This window comes from Notolepis coatsorum (genome assembly GCF_963971535.1).
Source record: "Notolepis coatsorum genome assembly, chromosome: 20".
Classification (NCBI taxonomy): Eukaryota; Metazoa; Chordata; class Actinopteri; order Aulopiformes; family Paralepididae; genus Notolepis; species Notolepis coatsorum.
In genome coordinates, this window is record NC_140184.1 from 70233432 (window position 1) to 70257242 (window position 23811).

General features: G+C 42.0%; 1 protein-coding gene across 1 annotated transcript in view; it reads right to left on the bottom strand.

The window, feature by feature from the left end:
• The window catches only part of ap1g1 (adaptor related protein complex 1 subunit gamma 1), a 146564-nt gene that overhangs the window by 23536 nt on the left and 99217 nt on the right, over window positions 1-23811 (bottom strand). The window contains exons 8-19 of the mRNA XM_084337690.1: window positions 21330-21410; window positions 21144-21242; window positions 20583-20638; window positions 20347-20460; window positions 20091-20231; window positions 13571-13625; window positions 12056-12178; window positions 6493-6582; window positions 5032-5156; window positions 4505-4609; window positions 2077-2218; window positions 1658-1784 (exon numbers count right to left, since the gene is read on the bottom strand). Of these exons, the coding sequence (XP_084193816.1) occupies window positions 1658-1784; window positions 2077-2218; window positions 4505-4609; window positions 5032-5156; window positions 6493-6582; window positions 12056-12178; window positions 13571-13625; window positions 20091-20231; window positions 20347-20460; window positions 20583-20638; window positions 21144-21242; window positions 21330-21410 (1258 nt within the window). The remainder of the gene's footprint in view (window positions 1-1657; window positions 1785-2076; window positions 2219-4504; window positions 4610-5031; window positions 5157-6492; window positions 6583-12055; window positions 12179-13570; window positions 13626-20090; window positions 20232-20346; window positions 20461-20582; window positions 20639-21143; window positions 21243-21329; window positions 21411-23811) is intronic.

A 23811-nucleotide genomic window follows, 5' to 3' on the forward strand; every position in this document is an offset into this window, starting at 1 on the left:
TCTCTGCGTTGCTACCAGCTTGGCTGGTCGTTCATGCTAACACAATTGGCAGTGTTAGGGGTGGGAAATCTGGTGGGTGGGGATTGGACGTTGTGGACAGTGACTCCTACAGATCGGTTGGTGCGCCTGTACAGCAGAATCAGGAAGCATCGGGGGCAGCGTGAGCCTCCCGCGCGTTACTCCTCGCCACTGAGAGATCGCGCTGTACAGGTGAAAAGATGCGACAGCTGCCTCCTCGTGTACCGGAGGGGACACGTGATGCAAGGCTTGGTCCTCACTGCAGCCGACCAGTGGGAGGCATAGTCTAGCAATGTTCGAGACAGAGGAGGGGTGAATTGAAGGGAGAATTGACGAGGCGAAATTGGGATGGGAGAAAAATTGAAAAATAACGAGAAAAAGTGGATAAAAAAAAAGATGGATCACTCATCATACATACTTATCATCATACAGCTTTTTAACACATTAACTGCCACGCAGTTTGCCCCTCTCATACCACTCTAAGCCTATGGAGATGTTCACCTTCTTTGCAGGGCTATAACTTTTTAAATTGTATTGCTAAATTGACATTACTATGGCCCATTCAACATCGATTATCTATCGTTCAGGATGTAGGAACGTTATACTTTTTCATTCATATATTCATACGAAAATACCGTCTAGAATATAAATATGTTTTTATCGTTTTCTGCAGTAATTCCTAGAACGTGAGTTATAGGCATAAACGCATATATAGATTATCAACTGCCGTTTGTTGCCGATACACGCTATATTAAAAATTTCAACTGTACATGATCCTAAACGTTATGACTCATCATGCGCGGATGAACGGGGGGTCGTTTATAATTCCGTGATCGTCAGTAAATGCTTTATGTAGTATGGGTGATATATTGATCAGAGCAGTTTGCATTAATAATAATAAACAATCACGCTGAAAGTAACGTTACTGTCCTCTTACCGTTCGCCGATGAGACTGGAGGAAAAAGATCCCAATTTGATGGCGATCGACTAGATCCATTTCCGGTTTGTATGGCGAAATAAACGCCCAAATCATATTGATTATTGAGTTATGGCAGCGATCCATATACACGGATGTGTGTCTAGAGTCCCGCAACAATATGTGCCTGCCGGACGCATTTCCCAGATGCACGGAGATCACCAGAGATCCATTTCCGGTTGTAACTCACCCGATCATCCACCAGGCGGCAGTATTGAAGCGTTGCACGGTTATGCCGAGTCCCACTGTCTCAGCCGAGGCTGGGTGAGGGAATTATGAATACCATGGCGAAAAAATGAAATATGATCTCAATAACATCGTACGCCGTGGAATGGCGGAATTCGCATGACCTTGAAACCTTGTAAGCCGTTTTTGGCGGTGGATGTGTTAATAAGTCAGCCATCGAGACAAAGGTTGAGAATGGGTGGAAAGGAATCCCAACCCGAGCGTGACATAAGAGCAAAATGGCCACCATGTGAATATGGTCAATACAGACTGGCTTTATGACTATTGTGGAGCAAGACAATTTGATTTGTGATTCATGACTGCCTCAAGCAGGACACGTATACAGTGTATATTCTACAACAGTTACATTTTTTTGCACAATGTCAGCAGCGGGGCAGGGAGCAATGCGTAAGGAGAGATATAAAGCGAGCCTTCTACCAGAAAGTGAGAGGTCCCCCAACAGATCCAGTAGCTCTCCCCCAGCTGATGCTGGCTTGGTGGGCATGGTGGTCTGGATGACTGGCACTACATCATTACCACCCAGCAGGTCTAACAAATCATTAGCCTGGAGAACAAGGAACAGGCCTTTAATAATACTGCTACAATCATACATTACTTTCATCAGATTTTGTTTTGCTTAACTGCATTGTTTTCCAACTAAATACTTTTTCAAAAATCTTAAAACTATTTAGAATTAACCTCTTAAAATTGGAGGAAGATAAAAGCAGTCAGAAAATAAATGATGTCATCAGTGTCATTCAGACGATGGATCACTCATGTTATCATCATACAGCGTTTTAAATCAATATCAAGAACAAAAGCTGATTTGACTTCCCATTACTCAGACGGCCCCTCACCTGATTCGGAGGCTGTGTGACAGGGGGCGGGTGTTTTGTGTCCAAAACCGAGGGCTCTGTCTCCCCGTTGGTTTGAACGACTTCTGTGGGGCCATTAGAAGAGCTTTTCTCCATGATGGGCATTCGCTCTAGCAAAGCAGACCTGTAGGGGGAGATACAGGAAAAGATGAATGTTACATCGTAAACCGATGAATATTGAAAGAAGAGTTTTTAAATAGAGGAATCTAACACATCTAGCTAAAAACTACAGGTTATAAGCATTATTTTGATTATTGATTATTATTTAAAGTTGGGGGGGGGGGTTGGCTCGCCACTAACGCAGGAGATGCTGGGTTGGAACCCAGCTCTCGGCGTTGCTTCCGGCTTGGCTGGTCGTTCATACTAATACAATTGGCAGTATTAGGGGGTGGGAAAGCCGGTGGGTGGGGATCGGACGTTGTGGACAGCGACTCCTACAGGTCGGTTGGTGCGCCTGTACAGCAGAATCAGGAAGTATCGGGGGCAGCGTGAGCCTCCCACGCATTACTCCTCGCCACTGAGAGATTGCGCTGTACAGGTGAAAAGATGCGACGGCTGCCTTCTCGTGTACCGGAGGGGACACGTGATGCAAGGCTTGGTCCTCACTGCAGCCGACCAGTGGGAGGCATAGTCTAGCAACGTTCGAGACAGGGGAGGGAAGAATTGGATAATACGAAATTGGGATGGGAGAAAAATAGAAAAAGGGGAGAAAAAGTAGATAGGGGGGGGGGGGGGGGGGGGTTGAGGCTCTTCTCGCTAGCTCCTTCCTCCTCAGAGAGAGAGAGAGAGAGAGCGAGAGCGAGAGATCCCCCGATACCCATTTTGGCCTTTTCCACCAACAGGGAATGGGTTCCGTTCAGGTTCCCAAACCTAATTTTTTAACTGTTTCGAACATTTCCACCAAAGATTTCTTAGATATAAATAAATCCTCAGAATGCAAACGGTTGCGATTAGAGGATTGAGAAAGGGGGGGCGGAGTTTGTCAATAACCAAGAGTAAGATAAAAAAGAACCAAGAGTAAGATAAATGCTGTGAGAAAAAACATGTCATCAGTGTCATTCAGACAATGGATCACTCATGTTATCATCATACAGCATTTGAATAAGTCAGCCGTTGAAAGAGCAGAGACATTTGCGTTCATAACTGTGTGTAGAACTGCAGCAGCTGGTGCGCTGATCAAAACATCATGATTGAATATTAAAATGCTGTTCGCAACAACAGTTGAGTTGGATGGTCTTCTGAACACAGGGAGGGAGGTAGGGCACAGTAAATACCGTACTTTTCGGACTATAAGCCGCGGCTTTTTCCCCCATTTTTCGACCCTGCGGCTTATATAACGGTGCGGCTTATATGTGACTCGACGTGACCAAACCCGAAAATGTAAAAATCAAAATATTGCTTTTTTGACTGCATTGAAATGTTATTTATCTGTTCCCTTATTTGCTAAACTTAATACAACTTGTAAATGAGTTAATTCTTGTTATTTGTCTGACAGTATTGTGTCCCAATGCTAATTACATATGGTAATTAAACATTAAAACACCTGCGGCTTATAGTCCAGTGCGGCTTATAGTGCGAAAAGTACGGTATATCAAAAATAATATATATATCTATATTGAATCATTTAATTTGAATGATCCAATATAGATTCTTAAAATCCTGAGATCAATCTTTTTTAATCTATGCCTTTTTTCAGTGTAAAGATATTTGCTAAATAGCATTTCTAGTACGCCTCCTGTCCTGTAGACGTCTCTAGTTAGCCTTGTGCCAAGTTTCAGCTGAGTTGCTACTGAAACTCAGTTGCCCAAATTAAATCAGAAACATCATGATTCAATATTAAAATGCCATTCGTTGGATGGTCTTCTGAACACGGGGAGGGAGGGAGGGAGGGAGGGAGGGAGGGAGGGAGGGAGGGAGGGAGGGGGGGAGGGAGGGAGGGAGGGAGGGAGGGAGGGAGGGAGGGAGGGAGGGAGGGAGGGAGGGAGGGAGGGAGGGCCGGGTAAACATAGGAGAAACGGGAAGAGAGAGCGAAGAGGGATCAAATGAATGTGACAGAAGAACATCCTGTCCCATTACACTTCCATCCGTCTTCATAAGGAGGTACCAACAGTATAGGTTAGATACATTAAGAGTTAAAATTGTAAATTATATATTGTATAGTAGTGTATATAGGAACCAATTTCTCAGGAACTTAGCATGTCTTTTTCTTTTTACCATGCATATCTTGTGTCTTACCTATTTTATTTTTTCTATGTTTATTTTTTTCTATGTCTATTTTTATTATTGTATTTTGCACAATCAATGCGGGCATGACCACCCGCATTTCACTGTATGCCCTGGTATGTATGGGACAAATAAACCTCTTGATTCTTGATAATGTGACAGCTGTGTGTTGAGGCCGCTGGCTCACCTCATGTGGTCATATTTCTTAAAAAGTGCATTGTACTCCACAGCTCTCTGCTGCAGCTCCACGTCGATGCTGCTACCGTATACTGACACCACCTTCTTGATTCGGCTGAAGACAGAAGAAAGAGAAAAGGAACAATACTTTTTATTACAGGGTATCTGCAGGTTTCAACAAGTTACATTTAAGACTTTCTAAAACCACTTAAAGCAAGGTTTTATACCAATTTCACGACCATACTAGCAAAAACAAAATAAAAAAATAACACATAGTGACACATACTCCCGGTAGCTCAACAAAAAACAACGACTTGAATCATATTTAATATTATTTCATCTCCTCCAAAAATGTAATACATGTTCAAATGAAATGCAAGACATTTTAAGGCTTTAAATTGAGAATTATGAATGTAATACTTTTTAATACCACGCAGATACCCTGTGTATTACAGAAATGCATCACTTCATCTACTCTACGAGAAGTGAACATTTTACATTTTGGTTTTGGGCACAATGATTAAAGTGCATGCTTACTTCACACTGCTGAAGCGAGTAGACAGCTTCATGATGGCAGTGAGGGAGTAGCCCCGGGTGACGGGAGTGGACAAGTTGGACACCAGGAGGCCCTCCAGCACGTCCAGAACCTCATCCTCCGTCACCTGGTGAGAGGAGACACACCAGCACATCAACCCGTGATCTCAGGTGGTGGATATGAGTGAGTGAGTGAGTGAGTGAGTGAGTGAGTGAGTGAGTGAGTGAGAAAGAGAGAGAGGGAGGTGAAGTGTGTGTGTGTGCGTGTGCGTGTGTTGACTGGCAATTTCTCAGCATAATCCCATGTTGTTCCTCATACTAGCTCTGGCTAGTTAGCCACCAACTAAAACCAACCAATGCAAAAAAGATGGCATTGGTTTGTGGCAAATTATCTGGAGCTAGTATGTGGAGCTAGCTAGCAAGGATTGTGCTGAGAAATAACTACCATACAACAACATTATTGCTAAGTAAGAAATAGGGCTAGGGTTCCAAAAATCTGAACTATTCCTCCCATATTTCGTTTGAATCTTTTCAACAATTTTACATGACTTCCTTGAAACTGTGGAACACATCTGTACGTTTTTTTCTTTCAAATGAAATTAATTGTTTGCCATCTTTAATCAAGTACTACCGTGTAATCTATCCTTCCAACGTATAAACTGTTCTGGGAATGGGTTCCGCCCAGTCGTTAATATGCATAAACTGTTGGCGGGTCGTTATATCTACGTCGATGGTGGGTGCAATTTTGAATGGCTTCTTGTCACAGCTGAACTGCACCACGTACAGGTTTCAGATTTTCACAATAGGAAGATATTTCTTTATTGATCCCCTTGGGGAAATTCAGGCATCATAGCAGCATGGGGGATATATAATGTTCTCCATTAGACTATTAACATTTTTGCCAAAAATGTAGAAAATTTAGTGGCTTCATTTGATTTCCAAGTTTGTCTGAGGGAAGCAACAGTTGCGATTGGAGGAAGATAAATGCCGTCAGAAAATAAATGATGTCATCAGTGTCATTCAGACGATGGATCACTCATGTTATCATCATACAGCATTTTAATAAGTCAGCCATCGAGTTCCCTTGACACAGCAGAGACAAAGGTTGAGAATAGGTGGAAAGGAATCGTACAGGTATGGGCAAGGTAATAGTAGAAAGACATAAATATAGGCAATACAATTTGATCTGAATATAAAAATCTGAGAAAATAAACAGTGTAAACAATATAATTAACGGAATATAAAGATCTGAGAAAAATAAACCGTTTACACAAGGTGCAGATGAGGGTCTGTATGCCCCATCGGTTATATTATATGTTACAATAAATATAGGCAATAACAATTTTGAAGCCATGTTAAACAACTCGATCACTTGAATCTTATGTATAATTTAACCGATAGATTAAAATAAAGTATTAAATGTGTGTGTGTGGGTGGTGCTTGGCTGGGATCATCCCTGTGTACCTGGATGGGCTCCTCCTCTTCACACTGTCCAGATACCAGCAGGTCTCCATACTCTCCTATGCACCAGGACGACACCTGCACCAGAGGTTGCTGTAGAGAGAAACACACCGTCACAGAGGTCACCAATGTGCTGCCATGTTGCAGCCAAGTGGCAAAAGGCAGCGGTCAAGTGCTCAAATGATTCTGTAGAAACGTGGGGAGAAGCTTGATAGTTACTGCGACACTCAGACGTGTTAAGTAAGGGATAATGTATAGCTACGAGGTCATTGTCGCAAAATAATTGACCGACACGGAGTTTAGAATACCGAGGCGCCTCGCCGAGGTGTTTTAAACGTCAGTGAAGGTCAATTATTTTGCGACAATGACCGAGTATAGCTATACATTATCCCGCTTATTACATGGCTAACTTACTAACAATATACCTAATTCATTTGACACCATCGACAAGACGAGATCAAATGCAGACGCAGTTCTGTTCTGTCGCTCCGCGGTCTGATTGCACTGATGACTGAGTGCAGCTGTGCATATGCTGAGCAGTGTGTGTCAGTGGGCTTGATTGGTCCAGCTGCGCACAGCGGTCATTATTGCTCGGCAGAGGTCCGTTATCGAGTAATAACAGACCTCTGACGAGCGCTATTGACCAATCACAATCAAGCATTTCGGCGAATGTTAAAACGCCATGTAATAATAACATATGACCTATGATGACCTCGGAGCAGGTCCTAAATTATTATTATTATTATTATGTTGTTGATGTATTTATCTTTTGGTTTTACATGTATGTCTCCATTGCGGCAAATTGAGGCTGCGTTTAGACTAGGGATGCACCGATCCGATATTGATATCGGATATATCGGCCCCGATATGACTAAAATAGCTAGATCGGGTATCGGAGACAATTATTATTATTATAATTTTTTTGTTATTTAATTTTTATAATAAATAACAATTCAGTACATTTATATCTGTGTTAATTTGTTACATTTTGTTTCACTAAGCTAGGAAAGTAATGTTTTAAGTCAAGCCTGATGTTGCCTTGCACAAAATAATGATCCCAGTCTCTTCCACACAGTGAGGCATACAGTTTATTAATTGAACAATGGGTATCGGATCGGTACTCGGTATCGGCCGATACCCAAAGCCCAGGTATCGGTATCGGGACTGAAAAAGTCAGATCGGTGCTGCCTCCCTAGTTTAGACTAATACGTAAAATAAGATAAGATATTCCTTATTTTGGGCATCACAGCAGCATGGGGCAGGGGAGGTACAGTTATGGGGCATCACAGCAGCATGGGGTAGGGGAGGTACAGTTATGGGGCATCACAGCAGCATGGGGTAGGGGAGGTACAGTTATGGGGCATCACAGCAGCATGGGGGAGGGGAGGTACAGTTATGTTGGGCATCACAGCAGCATGGGGGAGGGGAGGTACAGTTATGGGGCATCACAGCAGCATGGGGGAGGGGAGGTACAGTTATGGGCAGCGTAATAGTAGAAAGACATAAATATAGGCAATACAATTTTATCTGAATATAAACATTTGAAAAAATAAACAGTGTAAACAATATAATTAACGGAATATTAAAAGAGAAAAATAAATAGACAAAGGTGAAGATGAGGGTCTGTATGCCCCATCAGTTATATTATATGTTACAATAAATATAGGCAATAAGATATTTTTATCTGAATATATACTATGAGTAATAGTAAACAGTATACACAAGATGCACTATACAGAAGGTACCCTAACTAGCATGATAAACGTCATGATATATGCCATACATTGTAGTCAGTCTTCGATTTAGAGCGGAGTAAATGATTTCCGTCTAAACAAGCATTTTTATCACCACTCTCCAAAACATCAAGACATTTCAATACACTGGGCATGTGTGTGCCTCAGTGTGTAGTACTTGAGTCCTAACAGTGTGTGTGCCTCAGTGTGTAGTACTTGAGTCCTAACAGTGTGTGTGCCTCAGTGTGTAGTACTTGAGTCCTAACAGTGTGTGTGCCTCAGTGTGTAGTACTTGAGTCCTAACAGTGTGTGTGCCTCAGTGTGTAGTACTTGAGTCCTAACAGTGTGTGTGCCTCAGTGTGTAGTACTTGAGTCCTAACAGTGTGTGTGCCTCAGTGTGTAGTACTTGAGTCCTAACAGTGTGTGTGCCTCAGTGTGTAGTACTTGAGTCCTAACAGTGTGTGTGCCTCAGTGTGTAGTACTTGAGTCCCAACAGTGTGTGTGCCTCAGTGTGTAGTACTTGAGTCCTAACAGTGTGTGTGCCTCAGTGTGTAGTACTTGAGTCCCAACAGTGTGTGTGCCTCAGTGTGTAGTACTTGAGTCCTAACAGTGTGTGTGCCTCAGTGTGTAGTACTTGAGTCCCAACAGTGTGTGTGCCTCAGTGTGTAGTACTTGAGTCCTAACAGTGTGTGTGCCTCAGTGTGTAGTACTTGAGTCCTAACAGGGCTCTACAGTGCGACCATATTGCTCGCATATGCCCCTAAAAATATGTGTGTGCGAACCTCAAAAATCTATTACGCGCACGGTGTGCGAACTGCTGATGACAGCCTAAGTCGTACTTTTTATTTCTCCGCTGAGAATCGTTAAAAAACTACAAGTCCCACATTGCACTCAAGCCAACGGTCCAATCACAGTAGAGTGAAGTGACTGGTTTCATGGGAAATAAAGCAAATGACCAATCAGAAGCTCTCATTTTGCTTGTTTACTTCCTAAAACTCCGCCATTGCGATCAGGGCTCTCGTTTTCCGAGACACTAACTTATTATAGTCTCTCTCTTACCAATAGCAATAGATTTTAGAACACCTAGATTTATTGATAGCAATAGTAATATAACGTTAATGCAACAAAACGAATGCCTTGCTTTGTTAATCATAACGTTGATGCAGTAGCGTATGTCGGTGTGTTGGCTGTAAACGGACATGACAATAACATAACGTGTACACATTAAAATTGCGATAATCTATTCTAACATTTTCAAATCGATGCATTTGGAATTTCCCCCTTAGGATCGATGCATTGTTACACCCCTACACCAAAGTAACTGGCCCACTGTGTATATAATAACTTGGCTAGCGTTATCAACAGCAGAGATGGGCAATAGGGTCCAGCTGCAGCGCCGGACGGCCGGAGTGCAAGCGGTGTGACGTAATTGGCAGACTCGACTGTCAATCAATGGTCTACCTGACACGCAAACTCATAAACAATGTTTCTGTACTGGAGGTGTACAGTATTTCAATAGGCAACCCTGAAAGCATTATTTTTCTAGAAGAGCAACACAGCCAAAACATAAGCATTGTATGCATAAAAGGGGCAAAAGCTAAAGTTAAGTGACTGAACCTTTTGTAGCAGTAGTTTGATTTGATAGTTTATTTGATAGGGACAGCACATGTACATCAAGTACAAAATACAAAATGTAAACATGCAGGGTTGTAGCAAGAGCTAATTTACACACATGCACGCACAGTACAAATATACATTTATTTAAAAAAATAAAAATAAACTGTTACTTGAAATATTTTCACTGTGCTCCTAAATATTTTTGGGTGCTCCTAAATTTCTTTGTGTGCTCCTAAATTTTTTCATTTAGGAGCACATGTGCTCCTTGGGAAAAAGGTTAGCGTAGAGCCCTGCCTAACAGTGTGTGTGCCTCAGTGTGTAGTCTATCTATCTAGGTCGTCCTCGGACGGGCCCTCCATCGGTGCTTCCAGTCATCCCCATCCTCCATGCATCTGGCTAGCTTGCCGGTGCTTTCTGTTCCCACATCTCTCCGGAGTACGTCCACGTAGGTTAACGTGGGACGTCCTCGTGATCGATGCCCGTGTGTTGGTTCCCACAGCACAAGTTTGCTGGTTGGCATCTCATGGTGTCTCTGGCAGTGACCTGCCAGCCTCATTCTCCTGACTGCCACTTTATCGCTCACCTTTAGCACCCCCCCATACAAGTTTGCATTAGTGACATGCTCATCCCTGTTGATGTTGAGCACCACACGCATCATTCTGGTGTAGCACCCATCCAAGGACTTCTGCAGGGTGGGCTTCAAGGTCCAGCATTCACTGCCATACAAAAGGACAGACTCAACTGTTGCATGAAAGAAGTTGAGTACTTGAGTCCTAACAGTGCGTGTGCCCCTATGTGTAGTACTTGAGTCCCAACAGTGTGTGTGCCTCAGTGTGTAGTACTTGAGTCCTAACACCGGTTCCTGACAGGCGAGCGAACTGGAGACGAAATCGCGCGCGACACTGTCCCGATATGAGGCGGCGCGTGTCCGAGTGTGTTTTAACGGGGGCAAAGCAGCCTGCAATTCTTGACCAATAAAAAGTGTTTAGGGGCGGGACTCGGCCGCGTAATCGCTCAACTAGAGACACAGCGAGCGAATATTTGAGGGGGGAACGACATCGCCGCTCAGTTCGCTGTCGCTCGCGGTAGGTCAGGATAGTCTGATTGAAACGAATACATTTGAATCATTTTCGCAATCACGCTCGCTCGCGTCGCTGCCTGTCAGGAAGGGGTGTAACAGAGCGAGTCTGTGTAAACCGTCAATGGGGAATATTAATTGAGCGCACATGGAGTAGCCCACTGCAAACTGCATGAACCAAGAGTAAGATAAATGCCGTCAGAAAATACGTGATGTCATCAGTGTCATTCAGACGATGGATCACTCATGTTATCATCATACAGCATTTTAATAAGTCAGCCGTTGAAAGAGCAGAGACATTTGCGTTCATAACGGTGTGTAGAACTGCAGCAGCTGGTGCGCTGTTCAAAACATCATGATTAAATATTAAAACGCTGTTCGCAACAACAGTTGAGTTTGATGGTCTTCTGAACACAGGGAGGGAGGTAGGGCAGAGTAAATATATCAAAAGGAATATATTGAATCATTTATCAAATCTTTCAAATGATCCAATATAGATTCTTAAAATCCTGAAATCAATCTTTTTTAATCTATGCCTTTTTTCAGTGTAAAGATATTTGCTAAATAGTATTTCTAGTACGCCTCCTGTCCTGTAGATGTCTCTAGTTAGCCTTGCGCCAAGTTTCTGCTGAGCTGCTACTGAAACGCAGTTGCCCAAATTAAATCTTTTGACAACAGCCCCCGAAACCAGTGTCATCAAGCCTAATTGAAAAATATAAAATTTAAATAAAATCAGGACCATATCAATTTAAATCGAATTAAATAGGATAATCAATGCGAATAACCAGCCCCAGAGGGAGGTGGGATGTTTTGTCATTTTCTCCATAATTATTGGCCCAATTCACATCAATCAAATGTTTGGAAGGCAGATGAGCAAGCCTCAGTCACCGGCTGAAATATCAATTTCTGATTCACCTGCCTGCCCAGGTTGTGTTGGGAAAACCATGAGCCTACGTTACATAGCAACCAGCTCAACATAACAACCAGTGGAAAGGTTGACGTATGTTGCATAGATTACAGGCACTCTATTCCACTGACGTCTTCCTCAGCTGGGGAAACGCATGAAGGATCATATCAACGCACCGTCTGTATACGCTTCCTGGTTTACACAAAGAATGAAAACTGCCACTGCTCTGACCTGAGAGATGTCGTCCAGTAGGGCTTTGTAAAGTCTTTGTACTGTGTAGGCATGCATCTCCACACTGTTCGTGATGAGCTGGATGAGATTGGGAACGGAATCATCTCGCACGTAGCTCCCCGCCTGCGTGGTGGAGGAGGAGGAGGAGGAGGAGAGATGTTAGGAAAACAGTGCAGACATTTTGTGTGCAGTTAATCCAGTGTTTCTCAAAGTGGGGGGCGCGCCCCCCAGGGGGGGCACAGAGGCATGACAGGGGGGGCCTTGATTAAAAAAATAATAATAATAAAAATTTGGATTACAGAAAATTATCACTAAAGTGCTATCTGTTGCAGCTGCACTGTTCTCCATGAAAATACCATATTTGGATAAGTTTGACCATTTCTCAAAATCTGAAAATCATTATTTAATAAAACACAGAAAAGGATCACCAAGTTACTCTCGATAAAAAAAAACTTTACAGACAACATTGAGACAAAGCTTCCTGACACATCTCCATCCAAACTCTTGGAAGAACTCATTGAAATCTCATCTGATACCACCTGGAGAGCTAGTTTCAGAGTGTGGTGCTGAGTACCAAGTATCTCATGATGCAGCAGTTAAGGTGTTGATACCATTCAACACCACATATCTGTGTGAAGCTGGCTTTTCATCCATGACAGCTCTGAAAACAAAATATAGGGCCAAGTTGAGCCTTGTCAAAGACTGACAGCAATAAAGACTGTTTGCTTATTTCCTATGTTCGCTTTGTAAATTCCCAGTCACTGAGTGAAGATCTGCTGTTTTGCAAATATGTCAAAAACAGAGCGACAGCTGATGAGCTCTTCAAAATTATTGACAGTTACCTGACAGAACATGGACTGAAATAGGAGAACTGTGTGGGCTTTTGCTCTGACGGTGCGCAGGCCATGGCAGGGAAAAGGAGGGGGCTACAGGCGCTCATCAAGGGGGTCTCGCCAAACACGCAATGGACGCACTGTAAATTCACAGAGGCGCCAGCGTCAAGACAGCTTAGCCCTGAGCTGAATGAGGTTGACAGAAGTTATAAACGTGGTAAATTTCATCAAAACCAGACCCCTGAAAGCGCGCCTGTTCTCTGCGCTGTGTGAGGAGATGGGAGCTGACCATTCTGCAGTGCTGTTTAGCAGCGAGGCAAGGTGGCTCTCGCGAGGGAAGGTGTTGTCAATTTGAAAGGTCACGATATTGGTGTTATTTCAATAAATTTAAACATGGCCCATTTCATGACTATTTTGTTGGGGCGAGAGGGGGGGGGGGGGGGGGGGGCAAGATATTTTGGTCCGCCAAAGGGGGGCCTGACAGAAAAAGTTTGAGAAGCACTGAGTTAATCTAACAGTCGGTTAGAGGAGGCTGTAGCCAGGGGTGATGATGTCATCGTTTGAAGGATCCCTGCACCGCTTTGTATGACCTCTGCTGTCATTATGAGCACTAGGAACTAACAACAACCAAAAGCAGAGCGGACACAGTGCTGTGGTAGCAGCACAGGGAACGTATACATACCGTGGTCAGGACTCTCATGATGGTGTCTATATGCCATCTTTTCGAAGGGGCGTATCTGTAACACAAGAGTGTACGTCGCTCTCAGCAGAAACACGGCACAGCAAATTGGCCATGACCCATCGCAAACTCTGCCCTCTTTTTCTTGATCCTCCAATCACAACCGTTTGCCTTCCTCGGAAAGCAACAGTTGTGATTGGACGATTAAGAAAAGAGAGTTTGCGATGGGTCAAGAACCAAGAGTAAGATAAATGCTGTTCGAAAATAAATGATGTCAGCAGGGTCATTCAGACGATGGATCACTCATTTTATCATCAAACAGCATTTTAATAAGTCAGCCATTGCCTTGAAACAGCAGAGACAAAGGTTGAGAATAGGACCCGTCAGGCAACTGCTGTGATAATGTGTCCACTGTCCACACTGTCATTACTCTGAGTGTAGTGCTAATCAGAAGTATGTACAGAGTTGTAGTATTAATATGTACGGTGATACAGGTATAAAGACAATATGGTAGTCATACTGGCCAGCAGCGAAACTAGTAAAGGTAAGAGATATGTACAGATATAGATATAGTATCTACAGATATGTAGAAATTATTATGCAGGTATATACAGATAGATGTGGATAGATATATAGTAAGAATAAATATTATATGCAGATGTATAAGTAGGTATATAGAAGGATTATATGCAGGAAAGTTGTGAACATGAGCAACTCTGTCAAAGCTAGAACCTGAATGCATGAATGTATAATAAATAGGGCTGTCAAAATTAATGCTTTAACTTGAGATTAATTTAAATGATTTAAAGCATTCAAATAAATTAATCTAGATTAATCTATGGAGTGAAAAATCTTCAACGTTCTGAACTTTCAGCAGTATATTTGCGTGTTCAGATATAACAAAGAGGTCTAGCTGAGTCAATGTTGATGGTTTTGTTGAACACTTGTATTTCACAGGAGAGAAACAGTATTCAAAGAAAGCTATTAGCAGTCTTTGAATCTAAATATACTTTCTTTGTGTTGATTTTACATTAATTCCATGATTTTACTCAAGTAAATATCTGTTACAAGCTTCGGTCTTAAGTAGAAAAATGCTATTTTTAATCTAGATTAATTACAGAAAATTGTGAGATTAATTAGTTAATTTTCTTTAATCTATTGACAACACTAATAATAAATAATCGGCCCAGTCAAATCTAGAGCTGCTCCATAGAGAATGCATTGTTAACACATTCCCCGCCAACAACGATTATACTCGTTATTGGGCGCCATCGCTTGAACGCCAACAACGAGTATACTCGTTATTTGATCGTTATTTCTTTTATTCAATATTTCTATTCATTACAGGCACACAGACTCGGGGTTAACATTGGGAATAATCCTGAGAATGCCAAAGTGCAATACCGGCCGCATCCTCCCAGGTGGCAGTATCGAGCACCTTATATCTTGGCCTGTGCAATGGTCAAATGTCTCCGGGCGCAGTTTTCTGGGTCGGGCGAGTGGAGCGGTTCTCTCGGTTGCATTGAAGAGCGTCAAATATCCCCGATCCATATGTTGTGGTGGGTTATGTCGTGGACCAAATGGACATCGGATGTACCAGATGGCGATCAAACAATTGGAATATTATTTTTGGAATACTCCAGATCACAGGTAAGGACTATCCGAGTCAATTTTTGCTTGATCGTGCAATGCTTTTATACCGATCGGGCTGATAAGCGTTTTTTAGTGTTCAATACGAATGCCGTTACTGGCTATCAAATAATCTGAAACTATCCCCCCCCCCCCCCCCCTTTCATGCGTTCATGATGAAACATAATACCCATTATATATATTTTAATAGTAGCGCGTCCAGGCAAGAAACGGCAACGCTTATAGTACGTACTGTATCACGCATAAGGCTATAACTCAGCATTTCGGGAATTACCCCAGACCACTCTAAAACTATACTTATATTCACCACGGTATAACACGGGAACGTATGGATGAAAAAATTAATACTTTTTCACATATTGAACGATAGATAGTTGATGTCAAATGGGCCATAGTATTGTATCCATAGCTATAATATAGAATATAGTTATAACTCTACAAACAAGGTGACGCACTCCTATCTTTTAAAGCGTGGCATTGCTACAACGGGACCAGTCTAATGCCTGGCACTGAATGTGTTAAGGATGGTGAGATCATTTCAAGGGACTTTCTGGGGACAAGTCTGTGCAGAACTGAAAACACTCAAATAGAATTCGATCCACTTGGGTATTTTTTAGGGGTGCACGATATAGATTTTTTGACCCCGATATCGATACCAATAACTTTCTGCTCCTCAAGGTCGATACCGATAACCGATATATATATATATTTATTGTATTATAAAAAAATCTTTTTAATGTATATTCCTGTAGTTTTGACCTAACCAGATTTATCATGACATGAGCGTTACTACTAGGGGTGGGACGATACATCGATCCAGATCGATATATCGATCTATTATCAATAATCAAATAGGATCGATGCAACGTAAAAAGATCGATTCATATTGCGATACTCTTATTTTGAAAATCCGGCGACGTCATATCCGCACCGCGGCCAGTGTTGTGAAACTCCGTTTAGCTCTGTACAGCTCTGTCGCCATTCTTTTATGCCCACGTCGCTAAATTAACGTTGCATTAGCTGCTTAAGCTAAGAGAGAGAGAAACGGAGAGAGGAGAGGGGACATTCTGTCTGTGTCTGTGTGTGTGTGTGTGTGTATGAAAATACTAGATGAAGTCAGGAGAATTATTATATTGATATTATTTACTGAGGATGGACAGATAATGTTGATATTTAAACATGATCATCATGGAACGGTTTGGGAGAGGAAGGGGTTTTAGCTTGCGTGTTGTGAGTTCCAAAACATTTTACTTAAAGTTTAAAGCTCAATATATAAAAACGTGGCACTTTACAGTGAACAGGAGGTCTATTTGTATTAAAAACAATAGATTTTTTTTCATTTAAATGTCTGGAAGAGCTCAAAATGTAAAATCTAAATGTGACTGATTGTGTTAAATGGGCATATGATATCGTCTCATATCGATCGCAGGCACCTGAATCGAATCGTATCGTGGCAGACTTTGTGATATCGGCAAATATCGTATCATTGTCCAAAGAATCGATATCATATCGTGATGAAACTGGTGATTCCCACCCCTAGTTACTACTATGAACAAAACAAAGCCAAGAGAACAGTTTTGACTCTTCAAATAAAGTGACTATTTATTTTTCCAAATAAATATAATTTGAGTCAATCACAAAATTCACAATCCGTCAATGTCATTAACAATGTGTTTTCCCTGAACAATGAGTGAACTAAAAACCAACAGGTATTGTGCTTTGTCAGCAGATAAAACATTTGACGCTATAGGAGAGGAGACTGTTGTGGTCTTGGTGCATGAAACAACTATTACTTGGCATTTCTAGGACAGCACGCCTCAAAAAGAATTAAATAAACCAAACAAATCATCTTTGTCAAACGTCTTTAATTTTGCAAACGCCTCGTCAATAGGTACAAGCCGCGCCGGTTCGCGAACTGCAAGTTTGTTGGTAAAAGACTACACGCCGCCGGCTCCTTTGCAGCTGACTTTGGATTCACAGCAGCTTAGCCTTTAGCTGCTCGCGCGCCATCGTCGGATTTTAATACACCATCGTAGCGGTGGTGATGTTTCAGGTGACTTGTGGTTGTTGCCCCTTTCCCTCCTCGTGGAACTTCTGCATTTGTTACAAATAGCAAGCGAACTGTTTTCCTCTGAAACTTTGAAAACGTCCCACACTACCGACGACGCCATGTTTGTTTACCATCTGTGCTGCTTCTGAAACTACGTCATGAGAAAGGGAGCGCTGGATTTGTGAAAAACTCCCTCTTCCTAAACCACACACCATCAGTCGTACCACAGTACTGGCAAAACGGGAGGAGCCTACAGAAAAACAAGCGCCCTTCATCCCAATCCACCCACACCGCATTTCTTTTAACCAATATTATCGGAGCTATCAATAATGTTATCGGGTTTATCGGATGACGTCATAATTGCTGATATCTGCCCGATAATTATCGTGCATCCCTAGTATTTTTTAGGCATCCATTCGTTGTTCACCGAGCAGCTCCAGAATATACATCTTGATGACAGAAAAGGTTAAAAAAGGTACAATCTGTTATGCTGTCAAACAGTGACCTCTAGGTAAAAGAGCCCCACTTGGTATTCGTTTACATTTCATTTTTGTTTTGGTCTGATGTGTCGGTTGGAGTTGAGTGAGGAAAGGGGGTGGGTTGCTGTTGCTGGACACACCTCTGCCAAGAGGTCTGGAGAAGTTCACAGTATAATAAGTTACTATATATAATATTATAGCTATATATATATTATATATTATTATAAATATGTTATGGTAAACTGTATAGCAATTAAGCAAATATGAGTTACATCTAACTTCTAAACCCGTATAACTATATAATAAATATGCTATATATAAATGTATTCTTACATTTACATATATATATATATATACATACACACACACCTGTCTTTACATATGTGTAGATATTCTATACTCTACTATTTATATCTGTACATATCCCTTATCTACTCTAGTCTTACTAGTTATGCTGCTGGTCAGTACAATTTACCACCATAGTGTCTTTATACCTAAAACTCTGTACATACATCTGATTAGCACCATTACTCAGTAGTACCAATTTATATATTCTATACCCAGTTTAGTTACCTGTACATTGTATATTACTGTGAAGTGCCACAGAACAACAGTGACCCTTTTGGAAATTGACATCCTGTTCTCTCTCTGTCCCTTGTATGATATAATACATTAAGCATTATAAAGGCTTTTTGTATTCTTTTATAACCTGTATATTCTTTATACACTTTAAAACTAAACGTAATGTTATGTTACAGTTAATATGCAGTCAGAAGGGAAACAGAAAACCTTTTTGATAATGCAGTCCCTGTTAGAACGGGTAGGAGCTAAGAGCAGGGTGGCACATTTTAACCCTCGCCTGTCCTGCCTGCATAGAGGGCTGGGATCCGTGGCAGAGGAAACAGCTAAAAAGGACCATGTACTATATAGCACCAGCAGTCTCCCTCGTCTGTTTCTCTTACTGTTAGAGTGAGTCAGAACGAAAGGGGCCCCCAAGATGGAATGTGCAGTAAAGGAGTGACCGGCTGGAATGCAAGGCCATGAAGAGGGAGCTCCAGTCAGAGGGGCATTGTATTCTTATGAACTACTTGATTTGATATGTAACTGCAAAGTAACAAGTAACTGAAGGAGGGATATGACACGTACTGTACAATGATTGGAGCTATGTACTGATGATGGCGTGACGCAACGGACCTTCTTATAAAAAGGCCAGCTCGCTGGAGACAGATTTTTTTAGATTTTTCAGATTTTGCTTGCAGACACCAGGCGTATTAGGCTATGAGATGTTTTGTTTATATAATCTTTTAAACTGTATTGGACATTTCCAATACAGTCCTTTTTTTGTAACTTCCTTAAATAAAAATGACTTCTTATAATTATCCATTGAGTTCGAGCACTGCTTTCTGCCAGCAATGGGCCAAGAGACTGGCCGCGCCCTGCATCCCCTTGAGGTGACTATGGTACAGATTGAATTAATTGCGGGTTAATGCTTTTCAGCTAAAGTTATATATTATATATATATATGCTATTGACGGTAGTAATGCTTGGTTTCGCTGGTTGTTGTTTGTGGGTTCCGGTATCTCGGTGTTCGATAGGCTCCGTCAGATCTGTGGGAAATCGATTATCTAATCACTGCAGGATTGGAAGGTCAGATGCCACTGACGGACGGGCCTGTCGGATTGACGGGAGGTATTGGGGCGTGCAAATAATGATTACGTGTTAGTACGCTAATATGGGTAGCATTAAAGGCATTTCGTAAATTGATGATAATAATAATGGTAATGATAATAATAATATTATAGTATTACATGCCTTCCCTCACAAATGAGGATATTGGCGGTGTTATTATAGGCAATAAGAGTTCTCCTAGACATACATTCGGTTTATTACAAACAAGAAGAGGTTAACAACTCTTCTATGCTTACATTTCATATCAACTGGATATAACTAACTAGTGACTATGAAGTAAGCTTGATAGAAATAGTAATTGACTCGAGAACTTGGCGAGTTTAGCACCTCGCTGGGGGATATCGAGCGGCCACAGGCTTCTATCTCGAGTAGGTGATTGACATATAGACTGCCTGTAGCTCTTAACAATTACTATTGCATGTAACTACCGTTACATTTGCACTCTGGTTGGATGCCAAACTTCTTCTCGTAGTATTGTATAATGACAATAAATCTAAATTTGAATCTAATACTTCTGCTACTGCTACCCCTGCAGTCGGTTTTGCCTTGTGAATTTGATCAGTTTGAACTACAGCAGAAGTGGCATCGGGCCATTGAAAAGCTCCTCGACATTGAGTTCAATCAACACGAGAGCCAATCAGATCCCATATCTTACTTCTCAGCAGCTAGAAAGACTCCTGATGCGCAGTCGGCTTTGAATTCTGGGTCACAGGAGTCCAGGAAGTAGAGCAGCTCCTTCATCATGCCGCGGATGTTGTTGCCGTTCACCAGGGCGAAGCTCAGCTCCATCGCACGCCTGCGTAGGAACGAGAGGGAGGTCAGAGAGAGACAAAGGCCGGCAAACAACAAAAGAAAGGTGGTATTGAAAAAGCACAGTCGGTCGTGAGACTGAATGTCCTGCAGTGACTCGCCTCTTGATGGACACATCCAGGTCCTTTAAACAGTCCACAATGGTGCTCCGGTGCCTCTGCACGGCGTTGTGGTCCGTCTGTACCGTCTTCAGTAGAGATGTCAGCGCCACATATCTGGAGCGCAGAGAGAACATGATGTGGAGCAGTCCGTCCATGAAATAAGAACAAGTGTTTCGTCGTCTACCATGAGAGATGACCGACATGTGTGCAAGGGCCCGATAAACTGAGTCACTTACCTAATATTTTTGTCATTGTTGAGGAGGAAGCGACCCAGTATGTTAATGGCCAACACCTGCACAGAACACAAATCAATAATAGGGGGGGACAGGATATAGAACATTTCTAAATGACAACGCCAACTGCCAGCAGCCGGAGAACTAACTACAGCAGAACTGGAGAACTACTAGGAATGTCTGATCACAGAGTGTGTCCGACTCCCACCTAAACGGACAACGTATAACACGCCATACGTACCTTACGCATACTGCACCTGTGTATACTGTATATTTACTCAGTATATATTTAGATTATAGTGTCTATTGTAACTATACTATAACTGATAGGGCATACAGACCCTCATCTGCACCTTCATTTACACTGCCTACTTGCTCATAATGCGTATACTCAGTTAATTATATTGTTATATTGTTTACACTGCCTATTTTTACTTTTCTACTGTACTATAATTTTATTACCTGTATTATGTCTTCTACTATTACCATGTACCTGTACCTCCCTCCCCCCATGCTGCCTGAATTTCCCCAAGGGGATCAATAAAGGAATATCTTATAACTCACCCTCAGTCCACTTTCTGATTTGATGTCCATTATAGTCAGTACGGTCTCGTAAAGGATAGCGTTGCCTACATTTTTACTCGTCTCTGTGTTGGTTGCAACCTGCAAGTATAAAAACAACACATTAAGTAGTTTATGGGTGAGTATAAGAGGTTTTAAACTAGAGTGTCATCAACCTTCAGTGCTTACCTGTGCAAGAATGTCGTTCATTGCTTCACTAGAGTCATCGTCACTCCTGCCTAGAATTCGCAGTAGTCTCAATATCCGCACCTGAAAAGAGGAGAAACGCCATGGGATGAATGATCGTTGCATTTATGTAGCGCTTTTCTAGACACTCAAAGCTCTTTACAATGTAGGGTGGCAATTGCCTCCTTCGCCACCACTGTGTAGCACCCAACCTTTGGCTACGCAGACTCAATGGCTGCCATACACTGGCACCAGGCACACATCACTCTACGCAATGGCTGAAAGGCTCAGGAGACCGGGATTGATATCAGCCGATTAAGGTGGAGGGATGATTAGGTGGCCTTGATGTCAGAGGCCTGATTGGGAATTTGGCTAGGAACGTTGGGGAACCCCATACTCTTTACGATAGGCGCCCTGGAGTTGGACCTCACCGTTTGCGACCGCGTGCGGGTAAACAAAGGCAGAGAGGATGTCTCAGAAATGGCCAGAGTGTTGCGCATTTCAGAAATCGGTCAAAATAGAGAAATGGCATTTTTGAGTGCTTTGAGATGTTATATACATGTCTCCTTATTTGCTAAACTTAATACGACTTGTAAATACGTTAATTGTTATTAGATTGTAAGGCTGTTTTTCCCCGCAATAGTATGAGCGAACTACAATGTCGAGGGGAGGGGCTGATTTAAGTGTCGGGGGGCGGGGGCGCAGTTTCACTGACGGTGATCTCCATAAGTAAACACTGTGACTGAGCTCTGAGCAGAAAAGCTATCGACAACGCAGCATTAGCGTTGGCAGCATCAACCGTATTGGAGAATTTGGTGTTCACGGCGATGAGGACACACGAGAATTAGGCCAATTTTGTCTCAGTCAGTCTCAATGAAGACTGAGCCGGCGAGCGAGTGAATCCGACGTTGCCTAGCTAACCCACACTGTCCGCTTCAATTCATTGTGCTAAGATAGGCTAACAAGGCTAAAAAAATATAATAATAAAAAAGAATTATGCAGTCAGGCCACTGAACTTAGAAGCAGGCCAGGCCAGTGTTTCTAGTTGCAGCAGCGCAATAGTTACCGGTAGATAACCTAGGTGGGGAACAACCAGGAGATCACTGCAACTCACACAAGTTGAAGAACTCTCTCTCTCTTGCTCTCACACACACACACACAAAGGGAGCTGCATGTGATTGGTGGAGGCGGAATCCCTTACAAAAAACTGTTGTTGCTAATCATTGACACATGCTAGCCTGTAATAATCACCCCCAGAAAAATCTACTTTGCATTTGATATATAGCAAATATATGCCATCAAACACACACTGGCATTTAAAGGGTTAGAAGAATTATAAAATTAATATGTGGTGTTATGATCAGGGCTGAAGTTGAATAAAAGATTGTATTTTTTTCAATCTGACATTACACAAAAACAGAAAATCCATCAAAATCAGTGTTGTTGCTAATCATATATGCTAGCCTGTTTTTTAACAATAATTTGTGATGCCATCACAAACACTGGCATTTAAAGCGTACAAATAAAAAAATTCCTGCACCAGAATGCAGGAAATTAAGTCTTTGTAACAAAAAAAAATCCTGGTGGGGGACCCCCAGACCCCCTGCTTAAAAAGTGGCCTGACTGGGGCTATATTTTGCACTACATTTCCTGGCCTGAATGATTTCCCCAGTCCGGCCCTGGTTAAAAGCCTCCAATGCTTATTAGTGTGTGTGCGTTTGAACGTTTGCATGTTTCAACCATACATTTCCATTTATAAAAAATAAATAAAATAAAAAATAATTTTTTACCTCCTATAATAGTGGGGGTCGCGGCTCTCTGACACCGTTATTTGGGGGTCGCGGCCTGAAAAGTTTGTGAACCCCTGAGCTAGCCTAACGTGCAGCCAAGCTAGGCTAACGTCATAAAGCCCTACATCTATGCCCAACAGAGAGTATAACTGTTATTATGACTCTGCCAGACAAGATCAAAGAGTTATGTGATGATAAAGCCCAAGACATATACATATCCCTTACCTACTCTTACTAGTTACTATATCTGTACATATACCTTACCTACTCTTACTAGTTACTATATCTATTTACATATGTGGGTACAGTACAACTAGGGCTGGGCGATATGACGATATTATATAAATCAGGGTATCTGCAGGTTTAGCCCAGTCAGATTTAAGGCTTTTTAAGACTTTTTAATGCCACTCAGAATTAAATTTAATACCAATTGCACAATAACAAAATGGCAAAAATCATGCAACGACACCAATTAGTTTAAGTTTAGGGACACATTGGTCCAAAGATGTTTATTAAAACATAACTTGGAAACTTAAACATCTTGAACTTAAAGGAGTAACTGGATTGGATGAATTTCAACAAAGGGGTGCCAAACATAAATAGAAAATATAGCTATACAAAATATACCAGGGGCCAAGCAGCAAGTGCAACAGCCACATTTCCGTCAGAACACCTACTACCATAGGACTTATACC